The sequence below is a fragment of the Alligator sinensis genome, unplaced genomic scaffold (genome assembly GCF_000455745.1).
Source record: "Alligator sinensis unplaced genomic scaffold, ASM45574v1 scaffold983_1, whole genome shotgun sequence".
Taxonomy (NCBI): Eukaryota; Metazoa; Chordata; order Crocodylia; family Alligatoridae; genus Alligator; species Alligator sinensis.
In genome coordinates this window covers 2,587,736-2,602,898 of record NW_005842015.1, presented here as the reverse complement: position 1 = coordinate 2,602,898, position 15,163 = coordinate 2,587,736, and the positions used below count along the sequence as shown (strand labels likewise).

General features: G+C 45.9%; 2 protein-coding genes across 6 annotated transcripts in view; one reads left to right on the top strand and one right to left on the bottom strand.

Moving 5' to 3' along the window:
* The first annotated feature begins 2,337 nt into the window (after positions 1 to 2,337).
* Positions 2,338 to 7,328, top strand: TSSC4 (tumor suppressing subtransferable candidate 4). 5 transcript variants are annotated; one of them, XM_025202123.1, is made up of 4 exons: positions 2,342 to 2,491; positions 3,419 to 3,491; positions 3,934 to 4,129; positions 5,194 to 7,328. In XM_025202123.1, the coding sequence occupies exon 4, from the start codon at positions 5,279 to 5,281 to the stop codon at positions 6,302 to 6,304; it is 1,026 nt and encodes a 341-aa protein (XP_025057908.1). In that variant the 5' UTR covers positions 2,342 to 2,491; positions 3,419 to 3,491; positions 3,934 to 4,129; positions 5,194 to 5,278; the 3' UTR covers positions 6,305 to 7,328. The 5 variants fall into 5 exon arrangements, with proteins under 5 accessions (XP_025057907.1, XP_006022092.2, XP_025057908.1 ...); XM_025202122.1 differs by lacking the exon at positions 3,419 to 3,491 and having other exon boundaries at positions 2,338 to 2,491; XM_006022030.3 differs by lacking the exon at positions 3,934 to 4,129 and having other exon boundaries at positions 2,341 to 2,491.
* Positions 7,329 to 10,840: 3,512 nt separating this feature from the next.
* TRPM5 (transient receptor potential cation channel subfamily M member 5) overlaps positions 10,841 to 15,163 on the bottom strand; it is a 77,172-nt gene continuing 72,849 nt past the window's right edge. The window contains exon 25 of the mRNA XM_025202136.1: positions 10,841 to 13,693. Coding sequence (XP_025057921.1) covers positions 13,590 to 13,693 — 104 coding nt within the window. The 3' untranslated portion in view covers positions 10,841 to 13,589. The remainder of the gene's footprint in view (positions 13,694 to 15,163) is intronic.

Sequence of the window (15,163 nt, the reverse complement as noted above, 5' to 3'; positions counted from 1 at the left end):
CGGAGCGGCCCGCGGAGGGGCGGGGGCAGGGCAGCCCTGTGCGCGCGTGCGCAGTGTTGCGAGGTGCGCGATCATTAGCCTCTGCGTAGGATCATTTGAGCCCTCGTATGTTCAGTGGTAGTAAAAGTGCTCGAAATGTAGGGTAGTTGTTGAGGCAGCAAATGCAAAACCGAAGTCGCTCTCAGGGAGTCTTAGATGACACCTGGGCTTGCTGTCAGCCCTAGCCTCCAAATAAATGCTTCGACTTGAAGTCCTTGCTGACTCACCGGCGAGTTGCAGTGAGCAATAGGAAGTCGAGAAGCAGCCTTATTTGCATACTTATTTGCATATTTTTGCAGCAGACAATAGTTTTTCAGCAAATACGATCGTTTTGAGCTTCCGATACAACAATTTAATATTTAAGACCTGGCGATGCTGTGTGCTCAACAGCATCACCCTCCTTAGCCCACCTCCTCCTTGTGGCAGGGAGGGGTGGGCTGTGGGCCTCTCATGCCCAGGTGTGTGCATGTGTGTGCCTGGGTGCACAGGCAAGGGTGTGCATGGGCGTGTGGTTGTGAGAGCCCCTGCGTGTCCGCCCAGCCCCTCCCCTCATTGCAGATGGGTCTCATTGCTGAGGGGGTCTGGGTGCTTAGCCTCTTCGTACTTAGCCCAGTGCTTCCCAAACTGTGGGTCATTATGCCAGATGGGGTTGCGAAATCAGGGTTTCGGGGGTGGGGGGCTCTGGGTTGGGAGTGAGGGGTCATGCTGAGCAAATGGGGCCATAAATGGGTTCATGCTGAGGAAAAGTTTGGGAAGTACCTCCAGAAAGCTTTACGTATCTCTGTTTCCCCTGGCATAATGAGGGCCAGGCAAGCACAGCAGCCGCCCCTAGCACTCGCTTTGTGGGGGTGGGGGGTTCCTCCTCCCTTCTTCCCAGCAAGGCAGAGCTGGGGAGCACCGTGCCCAGCAGTGTTTCAAGAGGGGGAGAAGGGTGGAGTGACGCCCCCTTCCCCTGGGAGGCTTCACCAAAGGGGGTTCAGCCCTGCCTGTGGGGCTAGGGGGTGAATGGGGCCCTGGGAGTTCATGCCCCTGCCCACAAATCGGTGGCAGCAGCACAAGCTCCTGTTCCTAGGGGATGGGTAGCTGCCTCAAGTGAGGAGAGCCCCAGCACGTCATACTGCCCCCCATCTGCCCAGCAGTCAGCATCATTTCCCCCCCACCCTGTACGCCAAATGAGCGGCCTGTGGTCCATCCATGGGCTGGCTATCAGACCCAGCACGCGCAGTGCCTGCTTTGGCCAGTCTCGGACCTGCATTGCACACACTGCATGTGGTGTGGTCCTAGGACCAGCCATGCAACATAAGGTCCAAACCAGCCAGAGTGGGCATCAGATGTGGCACTCATCCCAGGCCCTGTGTTTGTGGCTGGTTCAGTGCTTGGTGTGTGTGGGTCAACTGCAAGTCCCAGGGGCAGCATGGGGGGTGGAGGGGGCAGCTGATGATACTTCACAGTCCATCTACGGCTCCCAGGTCATATCTTTGACACCCCATAATTAGTCCATAACAGTGATTCTCAAGCAGGGTGCTGCAGCATCCTGAGATGTTTTGAGAGTCCTTCAAGGGTGCCATGGGGTGCCACGCAATGGTAGTAGCACTGTTAGGTGTGCAAACACAGTTCACAAGATAAACTTGGAGGTTTCAAATTGGAATCCTCAACATTAAAAATGTTCTGACCTGTTGTGAAATTATTCTTTGCAGCTGAATAATTGCTCTCTGATCTTTCCTGTAGTCAAAACACAAGTGAAAGCTAAGAGCCAGCGTTTTCCAAGGGGAGAGGGGGGAGGGCCTTGGGCCTAACGAGGGATGCCTTGTATCTAAGAAGGCTGAGAACTACTGGTCTCCAAGCTGCAACGCTACCCTGTCTTCTGGCTGCCAGTGTGGGAGAGCAGATTGTGTGTCCGTCCCTGGCTGCAGGGTGGTACCTCTGCCAGGATCCTCCTCTCTATTATGCTGATAGTACCCATCTGATGTCCATGACTTCCTTCTAGGGTAGTCCTTTGCTCAGTGGACTATTATAGGCTTCCTGTCTGCTGACTGGCAAGGGCTTACAGTAGTGTGTATTGCAAATGCCAACGTGTGGTGAATTGGTCATTGTGTGTTCATTCTGGACACCAGAGTGGTTTTATTGTGGTGTGAATGCCAAGGTAAATTATTTCAGAATAAACCATGACTTGTGTTTGCATAGTTATATGGCCACCTTCACTAAGCTTTACAGTGTTAGCGTAGCTGTTGTCCAGTCTCTGCTCTTTCCCCTTCTGTACTCAGTGTGGTGATAAAAGGCTCATTGCCCAAGTGTGGAGTGACTAACTCATGGACCCCTGTGCAGGTCGCAAGTGATCCAGCAGAACCCTGTTAGCTGAGACCAGGATGGAAGAGTCTGACGGGGACCTATCCATTCAGAGAGGTGCCGTCCTAGCTGAGTTGTACCATATTTGGATCACCGCAACGACTTTGTGAGTCTGTCTGGGGAGTAGGGGTCACTGCTCGAGCACGATGTTCTCCAGGATTGAAAAGGTTCCCAGGGTCCCAACACCTTTCCCTTCTGTTTTGTTACCAGTCCTGGAGTGTTAGGCAATTTAATTCACCAAAATGTAGTCAACTATCACCCTGGCATCAGTATGAAAGCAGGCTATATACAGGTAGACTTACTGCCACCCAGTCGTCCACCTGGTTCTGAGGGATTGTTGTTATTTTTACAAAAGCCGTTGATCCATATGCCATAGCTTTAAAGACAGAATGGGCAGGATTTCAGGGGCTCCTATGCTTTTTTCAGGACTTGAATGGAACCAGGTTTCAAAACCATCTATCAGCTTTCTTTGTGACAGATTGCCGAATTTCCCATCGAGGTCTTGTGGGAAAAAAATCTATCACACTATTCTGAAGACTAATCACTTACACCTTTTTATAATATCTGCTGCAAATTGGGAGTGTAGAATTACTTTGAAAATCCAGTCCTGTTCTGTCCTTCTGTCTCTTTCCTGCAATGTTCAGTGCTTGTGGTTATTATCCTTTATTAGTTATAATCAGTTACTCTTGGTAACCACAATGATGATGAATGCCTGACCTCTTTTTACTTAGCAGAGTTTCATTCTTAATCATTTATAGTGTAAACCACAGAAAAAATAATACATTTGTGAATTCTCTTTCTTCCCCTCAAAGTTCATTCGAAGGGAAGTTAGCATTAATCTGCACACTGATATTAAGTCCTGAATGGATTCAGTGGTGTCTGTCTTAGCAGGATTTACAAAGTTCTTTTCTGAAATATCTGCATGGGGATGCCTCAAAAAATGTGCCAAGTTTGCCTGTTAAACTCAGGTTTACTTATATATATATATATATATATATATATATATCTCTTTATGAAGATGTTTGTTTTTCAGGGTTCAGGAGCTGAGATCCTTGGTGGCTTTAAATGATCCCCAGGAAGGAAAACTGATTCAGTCTCAAGAGACAGTGAGTGACTAGCAGACATTCCATGTCTATTTAATGTGGCCATTAAGGAGAACTTATTTGAATAGTTTAGGTTATTTTTTTCCTATTTTAAAATTCTTACAGTATATTGGAAATATCGCCCTGATTCTAGATATCTTTATTGCCTATGCCATTATGCATAGTATTTTATGAATATAGCCATTATGTTAGAAGGTAGCTTTACAAAAAGAGTATCTGAGTTGTGTATAGTCTTGAAACTCATAGTGATGCTAATTTACAAACGAGAGCACGCAAAAGGAGAATTTATGTTGCATCAGTTCTCCAGTATAGAGGGAAAAAATGTGTGTCAAATGGAAAAAGGATCATCAATAAAGGCTAGGAGTGATTCCATTTTTTATTTTGAAATAGAAATCAGCTGTGCCCTTTTGTTTGCCTGTCTTTTAACACTGTTCTTCTTTGCTAGATTTCTGGTTCTATCTATTTGGAGACAACTGGTTGGAGCACACAATGTGACGCATGCCTGTGTAGCGAGGGATCTGGTTTCAATTTGTGCTCCTTCCTGCCCTATCTTTCCTACCTACAGAAGCTTTCTTTCTTTCCTCTTTGTATAGAAATCTCTTATCTCCATAACTCTCTTTCTCAAAGAGAGCTGAACTAAGGTACGCTTAGCCACTAGCAGCTCTGTTTGCTCAGCGAGCAGGGTGTTCAGATTAGAAGGCAGAAGAGTTTTGCACCTTATGTACTAACCAAAGCAGATATATAGCACAAGCTTTTATGGGCTGAAGCTCACTTCATCAGATGCTGTGCTAACCAAAGTAGTCCTAATTAACAGGACCAGCTGCATCTCTGGCTTCAGATTAACCATCTTCACCCTGGCAGAGATCCTGCAAGCAAATGATAAAGTGAATTTGGGGTTCAAACCTGTACTTCAACTCAGTAAGACATGATGTCATATCTAGGCCACTGACCTTGGTGTGTTGACAATGTCCTTATGATAAACAGTTCATTATCACCTGTCCTGTAGAATTTGGGGAACAAAAAGCATGCTGGTAGCTCAGGAATACAAGGGAGTGGCTGACAGAATGCTGCTAGGGCTTGGGACATGTTTCCATCCATTAATCCTATAGGATAAATATTGAGTGTGACCTTCAATTATTGCTGAAGGTAAGCAAACCAATCTGGAGGAAGTGTTTAAGAATGTCATGTGATATTCAGGCTTTTTCAGAAGCAACATACCTCAGCATCAGCTAATGAACAAGATCTGCAGTTTTTAAGCAAAACCAGCACACAGGTGAGAGGATTTCTCAGCAGCCCTGTATGCTGGAAAGTCAGTCTTCCCTGAGGATTAGTGCAGTAAAGAATATTTTTTAGTTTAAACAAGAATTGCTTAGGAGTCACTCAGGTCACGGAATGGGTATAGGTGCCTAAGGTTTTCAGTAGTAATGCATAGCATGGTCTGGAATGTCTATCACGTACAACCTCAGTGGAAATAATGAGAGTCAATATGTTGGTTAAAATAGCACAATGGAGGCCAGGTTGCTTTTCAGCTCTAAGTGTAACATGGGTAGTCCTTATACAGTGATTCTTCTCTGTTTCATTTTTTTTAGCACTATTTGGGTCAAGTGTATTCTTTGGGCTTGGACTGCTGCAATGGTAACGGGGATCTCTTGGGATTTGGGTCTCATTTTGCAGTTGAGTTTATATTTGTTCCTTCTTACGCTAGGCTTTAAACTCATTGGACATTTGGAAGGCCTTATTTGCTGCTGCTGAACCTAATCCAGAGACTGCAGTTGAGTGACGACTTGAAAATGGAAGATAAAGGTGCTGGCGAGCCCTTTATGGGTATAATTGCCAGTGAGGTTGCTGACTATGATGGCATTCAACCCTCAGACACAGTGTCACTCAGTGATTCAGACCCTGAAGACTTCGGTTTAGCAGATGAAGCTGATACAATATCTCCAGAGGAATCTCTGTCTTTGGATGACGTGGTTTGTGGCTCAGGTGAGAATCCTGAGTCTTTAAAGATCAACCTCAAATCGCCTGTCCAGCCATTCCACCTAAAAGGCATGAGCTCTACCTTCTCCATGCGCAGCCAGAGCATTTTTGACTGCTTGGAAGGAGCAGCCAAATTGGCAGCACCGTCATTGGCTGAAGATAACATTATTGATGGGAGGTTTAAACGCCCCCTACCCCCAGCCACTCTCCCTAGTAAGATGGTACCCGAAAGCTTTGGAAGGCAAGGCAAACCACCTCCGACTACTAAAAGCTCTCCATCAGTCCCTGACTATGTGACGCACCCAGAACGCTGGACCAAGTACAGCCTGGAGGGAGTCTCGGAGTCGAGTGATAAAACCAACAGGGAGGTAGCTATGGAGTTTCTAGGGGGCTTGAAGAAGAAAGGAGGGGAACACAGCTCATCTGCCCAAGATGGCTATATCCCATATTTCAACCAGGACCCCTCCAGTTGTGGTGCTGGAAGAATTGTCTTTATGAAACCTACAAAGATGGGCATAGATAGTTTGGGAAGGAAAAGATCAGCAGGGGATGATGATAAATCCTTGAACACAAAGCAAAGCTTGAAAAGGAAATCTCCCAAGAGGGCTGGTGATCTGAAGGTAGAGGATAATGTTGAGCTGGGGCATGTAGGCTGTGGAGAGAAAAAGGCAGAGGAGGGATGCTTGAACTTGAAGGACCTGTGCAAAAAGGGAGATCCTGGCACTGGCTCTGGTCACACAGGAGAAGAGGCTGTGGGGGGAACGGTAGGATTCCACAGTAGTAAAAAAAGGAATAGGAAGGTTTTCCGACCTAAAGTAGAACATGAAGAGGAGGACTGAGAGTCCTGAAATGGAAAACAAAGAATATCCATATAAAGAGTTTAGTGTTGTTCTAGGAGACCACCTTTTGAAAATTGTTCTTTTCTTTCTCAGCCTAGCTTTTATCAGAACAGGAAATGGTAAGCTTGTATCTAGCATCTGTTCCATGGTTTCCAAGTATTTGGGAGTTTTTCAGAAATGAAGCTACAAAAAACCATTCCTGGCTTGGCTCTGGCACATTTTAGGCAGCATCTGGTGGGGAAGTAATAGAGTGCTTTGTGTTCGTGAGGAAGCCATCTTGGCTGTCCCTGGTGCAACAACAAGGTCTTGACCACAAGGACACGGTACCTTAACGTAAGGGTCCAAGTGTGAAAACAAGAAACTCCTGTTTTCCCTTCCTACCAAAAATATGTAGAAATAACTTACCAGTGCTGTAGATTAAAAAGGAACTCACAATGTGGAGTTACAAAGAACTGAAGAAACCTTAAGGCCTCACTGAACCGAGTTGATGGCATGACCTGCCTCCAGAGAGGGAAACACTCTCCCAACTTGTATGTCCTTTAGACTGGGGCATGGGCTCAATCATACCTCCTACAGTGCCACTAAAAATAAAAGCACAATAAGTAACCAACCATGGGCTGTGCAAACTAAACATTGTTACAGTGGTCTGACTATTATTTTCTTTCTAATGTATTTTATTGGATGCATATTGTTTTATCAAAGAAATATAAGGTGTGTTAAGCATCCCTAGAAATATTCTAGTGAAGATATCCCTGAGGAGTGGCCTCAACTGACTTTTAGCATGCGTGAGAGTACAAGTACAATGTATGACAGTTTTCTGATGGGTCAAGCAGTCAGCAGCTCTGGCTGTGGATGTGATGTGATGTGCTGATGTCTCAGCTATAGGTATGAAACTGTTTTGTGAGGTACAGTGTTTCCATTTGGACTTGAAGCAGACTCCCTGGAAAGGGAAGCCTTGTATTAGAGCGAGATCAGTAAGAGATCCTTTTTGTATTTTGAATGTCATTAAAAACATTTAGTCATAGCTTGGTTTCTGAGTGTGTTTGAACTGTGTGTATGTTAGCAAAAAAATAAAAGCTTTATGGGTAATAGCAGCAAAGCATACATATAGTCTCTTATGGCCAGGTGGGAATTTTGGGGGCAATCTTCCAGGATTTTATTCCAAATCTGTAGGTAAACTCTCTTCAAAACATTTTTTCCCATCTTGGTCTTTCCTTTTTGTTTTGACCCCAGGAAGGATTTACACCAGGGGTGTCAAATTCATTTGGCCCATTGGTTGAATTTGGATCAGAAGACTTCCTGTTCTCGTCCCCCGCTGCTCTCCTCTCACTTTTCTCCTGCTGCTGATTTTAGTTGTCAGGTGTGACTAAGCCCCCTGATTTTGGTGGTGGATAAGGATTGGGTGGGAAGGTTAGGGGTGTTAACTCCCTGGATTCTGGAGCTGCACTGAAACACCCACTCCAGCAGCCAGATGAATTAACATTGCTGCCATAGGGCAGAAGGCTTATATTTGACACCCCTGCTTTACAAGGTTCAAAAGGAACGCAATGAATGAGAAATAGTTGTGAAAATTATAAACGCAGTAAGTATGGAGATTACCTTTTTAGTGGGGGGGGGTATTAGGAAAACTGAGGCTAAAGTGTTACTTTCTTGGAGAGGAAACTCAGGATGTCCAATTTGGATCAATTTTATCTTCACCAGTGCCCTCAATTAACAACTTAGTCATCCGTGTTACCATATTTATTACTGCTTACTGAGAGGTTACCTCTTCCTTTCTTGGAACTGGCAGTTTCTTTAGTTTCCTTTGCAACAGAGCTCCTTTGCTCCACTACTTAAGCTACTTTGGAGAGGTTCTTGATAAAAATGTTTGAAGTACCTGAAGAGAAAATGTCTGATTTCAAGGTTGGCATCATAGCTGCTTCTCTTGTAAGTGAACAGTGCATACTGCCTCATGTAAGCTACCAGGAATTATTAATACCTCATATATGATTCCCCCAGAAAATCATCCCTCCGAAATTGGGGTGCAATATTAAGTGGGGAAAGTCATTTTTGGCACTGGAATGGAAGCATGGCTGGCGGCTACAGTTTTTGCTCCACTTCTCCTCGCTGACCCAGAGAGGGAGGGGTGGAGTTCACTGTTCAGGGTCAGATCTACGGTGTTAACATTTTCACCACTGCCAAATTGGCAGCAGCTTTTGGCTTAGCAGTAAAGTATGCCCTGTAATAGCCAAGCAGCCAAAAGCTGCTGCCAAATCAGCAATGGTTATGAAAGAGTTAATGCTGCAACTTTTGCTGATGCTGTAGCATTTACCCTGCCTCTGTGGTTAGGCCATGAATGGAAAAATCTTTTCTTCATTCTGTTTTCTCAAAACAAGGTGTGGGGTCTTATTTGGGGGATAAATAAGATAACACAACTGTGAGAAACAAGTTTTAGGTTCCATACACATATCTGCACCCTATGTATTTAATAAGAGGCTGGACCAAAAAGGCAAATGAATCAGATGAAGGGTGGAGGGCCGGTCTGTGGGCTGAATTAGGCCTACAGAGTAGCCTCACATGCTGGATCCAGCACACAAGGCCAGCCTAGTGCGAGTGCCGTGCCATGCCCTGCACTGGCCCATGTGCTGCTTACAGTGCCCATGCCAGCTCCAGCCCCATGTACCATAAGCACACATGCTGGCTTCTGCCCTGCATGTAGTATGCTGTACATGAAGCTGGTCTGGGGCGCAGACTGAGCACGGTGGCCAAAGTCAGTAGGGGGCATGCATTGCATGTGGCACCCATAACAGCCCAGCCCTGCGTGATGACTTTGCACATTAGGCCAGTCTGTGGGCCTGATTTGGACTGGCCCCAGTTCCAGCATGCAACACAGCTCCATGCTTTGCATGCAGTTCATGCCAGACCAGCTCTACCCCCATGCAGCATACAGCAGCCCTAGACCTACGTGATGCACAGGATCAATCTGGGACACACACTGCATGTGGCACCTGCTCCATGCATGCTGAATCTGACATGCATGCTTAGTCCAACCCGGGCAATTCATGAGCATGTGCCTTAGAATAGCTGTGTGCAGGTTGGCTTCAGCCCTCATGCCAGGTGCAGCCCGCAGCAGATGGGCTCTGCACACGGCATACAGTATGCAGGGTTGTGACCAGTGTGTGCTGCAGATAGTACACCAGTCTGATCCACGGACAGTATATTTTATATCCCTGCCTTGGACTCATCACCGTGTGCTTTTACTTTTAAATAGGTATTTAATTCATTGATGGCAGGGACTGATTGGTTATGAGAGGAAGTAAATGTAAAGAGAGTGTAATAGATGGCTTTATCAGTAGGAACAATATTGTTAAAAGATCAGGTTAACAAATTTGCAGTGTGGCAAATCTTTCTTCCCCTTAGGGTGAGCATGTTGTAGGGTGAGCATGAGATGCCAAAACTCCAGTGTCACTCTGAAAGACAGTAATGGGACTTCGAGCTCCTTGACATAGTGAAATAAGCTATCAAACTCCCATTTTATAAAGAAATCACATTTAGATCATAAGGTAAGAACTGCCATTTACTGGGTCAGACCATATGTCCATCTTGCTCACTATCTTGTGCCACACAGTGGTGGAAAGTGGATACTGAAGGGGAGACTGAACAGGGTATAACCAGGGTTTTTTCCCACTGTTTCTCTTTCACTTGCAACCTGCAGCATTTGAGGCACTTATTTATCACCATTAATAAAATAGAGCCTCACGCAGCCAAGAAGTTTGGCATAAAATACATTTTTGATCTTTCAGATTTTTTCAGTTTTGTTTTTTCCTCATAGGAAAAAAATCTGATTACAGAGAGGTTACACAGCTTACCAGGATCAGCATTTCTGACATGGGTATTAAAGGATTTCCTAGGGAATATAAATTAATTGAGGCCTGGCCATTCAAGAAAGCTGGGAATGCAGTAATTTTTGTCAAGGTCATTTATATTAATCCACAAGATCAGATGTTATGATTAGAAAAGTACAGGGAGAGAACTTCTATAAGTAATAATGTTCAGTTTATTTGTCTATGTTTTCATACGAAAGTTTAGCAGAGGCCCATAACTAGTTAACCTGGACATGTAAATAAAGTACTTGTCAAATACTCGAGCAGCATCTATAGATAGCTCTAGTAATGAAGATGACAAAAGGTATAGAAAATCCAAGTAGTTTCTGGGAAAAGGTTCACTCATTAAGTAAGATTGTTTTTGTTTCTGTTCAAAGTTTTAAGAGTTGTTGACCAATATGAAGACTTTAAGGAAGTTACAAAATAGTTTAGAAGCAGGGGGACTGTCCTAGCAGCACTGAGAAAGTCTCCATTGTTCTCTGATAAAGCAGCATATAGGAGGTGGAAGTATGGCATTTAAGCAGCATAATGAATGGAAGGGAAGGGTGGAGATTATTTGCAATAACTAGGGAAGTAAGAAACCCATAGACATGAAGTTCCTTAAATGAGGCAGCTTTAATGAGGAAAGCATCACACTGCATCACAGTAAGTTCTTTGATAAGAATGTGGGGAATTTTAATAAATGAGGTAATTTAAGAAAAAAATCAGATAGAGGGCAGTGAGGTTGTAGAAAACAGGCTGTCGGGGACAGTCTGGAGGGCATCAAGGAAGTTACCAGTAGGGGCTTGTTTTTATTTAGATCTGTGAAGTGAATGCTTGAAGGAAGAACACAAGCTAGAAGGGAGCAGGAGTGAAGAAGAAAGACTCTGGGTGCAGACGGAAGTGCAGCTCCCAGCTGTAACTCAGAACAATTGTTGCAAAGTGTTCTGAGTTACAGTCTTACCCCAGACCAAACAGAAGTTCACAGTTCTTCCAGAGGGGGAGGAGAATCTACCTGCGGGCTGGGAGCCTGCAGCTGGGTTCCCACAGCAACAGCCAGGCTCTCGGCCAGTGCTCGCTGTTTTCAGAATGGGAGGGGGAAAGGTAGAGTGACCACCTTTTCAAAAGGGGAAGGCGGGACACATGCCCACTTCCCCCGACCCCGGTCCCCCCACCGCAATCCCGCCTTCGCTGCTGGCATGGCCGGACCAGAGCTGAGTGGAATGGATGTGTGCTGCCCTCTGTGGCCTTGGGGCTCCCTGCTCTGCTGCCTTTCCCTCAGGGACCCTGCTCTGGCCATGTGCCCCCTGCCTGCCCAGCGGCAGCAGGGGGCATAACTCCACGTCACAGCCCCCGCTGTTGCCGGGTGGGCAGGGGGTGCCTCACCATGGTGGCACACTCAGCGCAGGACCCACAGGGGCAGGGCAACAGGGTGGGGAGCCTTGACCATGCAGCAGTCAGTCTGCATCTGTCCCTGCCCCATGCAAAAATCTGGGGGTCACATGCCCCTTATCCCCTGGATGAGCTGCCTGTGGTTCTGTCCTGGTCTCTGTCCCAGCCCCATGCACTGCCCTGTCTGGGCAGTGCCCGCAGCCCCTGCCCCACTCCCTCCCTCACTGTGGGGCAGAGCTCCAACACCTGCCTCACCCTCCAAGAGGGTGCTGAAAACCCCCCAGACTGAACTCCCTCTGCTCCCTTTCCCCACTCCCATTCTGAAAACAGTGACAGGCTGGGATCTCTGCAGACACAAGTTCCAAAAGATGCTACTTGTGTCTGCATTTTGAAATGTCTAGCTGATGCATCATCCAATGAGGGGTCAGATTTTCACCCAATCAGCCATTTTTTAAGCTGTCTGCATCCATGCACTTGTGTTTGATTAAAGCTGTAAACTGTTTTCTGTGGCCAAATTGGGCAAAAATTGTCACTTCTGTCTGCACCCTTTATGGCAGAAGAAATGATTAAGATTAGGTTGGCTAGGAGGGAGGAAGGGGGATAAAAGATGCTGCAAGAGGAAAGTTCAGTGAAAAGAGGGTGGAGCAAGTTGGTTTTATAGGATCAGGTCTTATTAGAGTGCATGCATTGGCGGGAGAGACTTTTTGGGCAACTTGTGGAGAATCCATAGATTTATGCAAAGCATAGTTACAGGGCAAATGGAGAGACATCTAAGGCCCCTGGCACATGTTCATTCAATGGCACTATGTGATCTGATCTGTGATCCCAATGATCTCACCTGCCATGCCATACATGCATGGCAGGATGTGCAGTTTTGGGATCAGATCCAAATTGTGCCATTACTACTTCCCAAATTGAAAGGCAGGTGCCTAGCCCCGCAGATGGGATGGACATTCAGCTGATTGTCGGCCCCAGCTGGACAGCTCTGGCTCTGGTTTGAGATCAAGTGTTATCCAGGGACTAGGGCCCAGACCACTTTGGGTTGCTGGCCCCAGCCCCTGGACAAGCAGCTGATTGTTAAAACGCTGCACCCAGCAACTCTGGCTAGGGTGCAGGGGAGCAGAGGCTCTTGGTGGGGGAGCCAAAGGGATTTTAAAACCTGTGCCCAGCAGTTCTCCAGAGCAATTGTGAACTGATCCCTTATCCCAAAATCATGCATCCTACCATGCCCATGTGGCATGGCAGGAAGTGCAATTGTTGGGATTGGGGTTCAAATCCTATAGTGCCAAAGAAAACCTTTTCCAGAGCTTCTGGGTAAGGGGTTTAAAGCCCCCAGTGGAGAAGCTCTTTGGTTCCCCCATCGGGAGCCTGTGATTCCTCATGCCCAGCAGCTTGGACAGAGGCACCAGGTACGGGTTTTAAAGTCTCCAGCAGGGAAGTTCTTTGTTTCCTCTTCTCCCCACATCCTCTGCTACCCCTGTAGCCTTGGGCTGGGGCTAGGACTGATTCTAGACCCCCGTGCAGTCTGGGACCAGCAGTAAACTCATTGTTGGCCCTAGCCATCTTAAGTTTAAGGTGTCACACAAACCAGCCATAGAAATGTTTTGTATTGCATGTGGCAAATTTGTGTGGCTGGCTTGCCATTTTTCGTACCTTAAATTGAGTGCATGTATAGTACCCTTGCCATTTATGCTGCAATTAACGTGCTGTTTATAAATGTAACATGTACAGTGGGCTTAAAATGGGCAGACAAGTGAAAAGTCATAATATTAGAGGTGTTTTTAAAAAAAAGCAGATACATTTCTGGAGGCAACATGGGCAAAGAGAGCAACAGAATGGAGAAAAAGGGCAGGGGATGAGTGGCACAGTGATGTCAAAAATAAATACAGTACAAAGTAAGTAAAGAGGTGTAATAGGCAAAAACACAAATAGGAAATTTATCCCACCGACAACAAATAGGAGCTTTGTTATGGATGTCAGCGGGGCAGGGCTCTCACCCAGAAGTATTTTAGTATGGCAAACCATTTAATTTGATGAAATGAGAACTACATTTAGCTATCGATGTACATTATGTCACTTTCAGACTGTTCTGCATGCTCGTCACCTTCATTTCTCGCCAGTAGGGGTATTTGATTAATGTCGGTATTCGTCAAACCTAAAAGGATTGTATAAAGCAGCTCATTTGTTAAAAGCCTTAGGAAAACAAGCACATAGAGTAAATACTGGAGAACCTGACAAAACAAAAAATGCCCATCAGTCAGGGAAAAGCTACCTTAGACTGCACCATTTGGTGTTTCTTAATTTAGACAATAAAAACAGGCTTACATTTGTTTTAGGTTTCTAGTCCATTTTAATGGCTATTACTGCATGAGACCCAGTACTAGAATGTGTGGGTAGGAAATGCTGCAGTGTGATTTCCCTCCCCTGTCCCCCCTGCAGTGTTTTATTTTGTTTTCTAAATGAAGCTCTTAGATAGCTATTTTAGAAGCTTTTTTACAGCATCTAAACTTTGGAAGCACATTTCATAGGGATGTTAGCTTTAAAAGTCTCCTTTTGCAAACTGCTCTGGGAGAAATGTAAGTATGTGTATGGAGACTCAATCACTTCATCACTCTGTGTTTATTGCTGACCTGATTTACTCCAGAAGCTGAATGCCATAAACTGTTTTCAGATTATACAGAATCTGATGTTTTACTGTGCACATGGATTGAACCAGTATAAAACAAAATTCCTTCCCCGTTTTTATTGGGAAAGCATAAACCTGAGTCTGTATGTTTACATGTGCATTACATGTATGTGCATGTATAAGCTGTCTATGAGTATTTTCCTACTTACATGGCACATTCCATATTATCCCTTAACTGATAAAACATTTTCCCAGCCATATATGTTTACATTAACTATATCTGTCATTTGTTTTTAGTGACCAAACTATTGCAACCCTCGGCCTACAGATGTGTCTATTTTTAATGTGGTTTTGTCATGAAGTACTTGGTTACTTTTCCTCTCCCCATATTTTACCTAGTTTTTCTGATAAACAATTTAAACAAATATTAGGTATGGAAAATATCTAGTGGATTAGGCAGATCATTCTTCAGCCAGGGGGATCCAGGGGGATGCTATGGTGTGATCACTCCCCCCCCCCTTCCATAGTGGAGATCAGGTGCCAGTGGGTCCAGTTCCCTGGCTCCAGGCATGTAGGTCCCCTGCCTAGTCCAAGGTGTAGCAGCTGGAGCCTGCACTGTGCACACCCCCAGGGTAGGCATGGGGGTATGTGCCCTTGGATTTGTGCACGGGGCAGAGGTGGGCTGCCTGCTGCAGGCTGGGGCTCTGCGTCCTGCCTTTGCTCCAGGACTCACAGTATGCCATGTTGTGCCTCCCGTGGCTGGGTGGGGAGGTAACACGCAGCACGACCACCACGCAGCTCCCAAAGCAAAGGCAGCAGGGTGCAGAGCCCCAGCCCACAGCGGCCAGCCTGCCTCTGCCCCATACACAAATTGGGGAGCACATGCTCCCCATGCCTCCCCAGGGGGGTGCATGCAGTGGCATGGAGCCATGCTCCTGGATTAGCCTCCTGCGGCTCCGTTCCATAACCCACCAAGGCACTGGGGCCCCATTCACCACA

Bases quoted from the DNA above. Each gene is read 5' to 3' on its own strand.
- TSSC4 (XM_025202122.1), top strand. From the start codon at position 5,279: ATGGAAGATAAAGGTGCTGGCGAGCCCTTTATGGGTATAATTGCCAGT.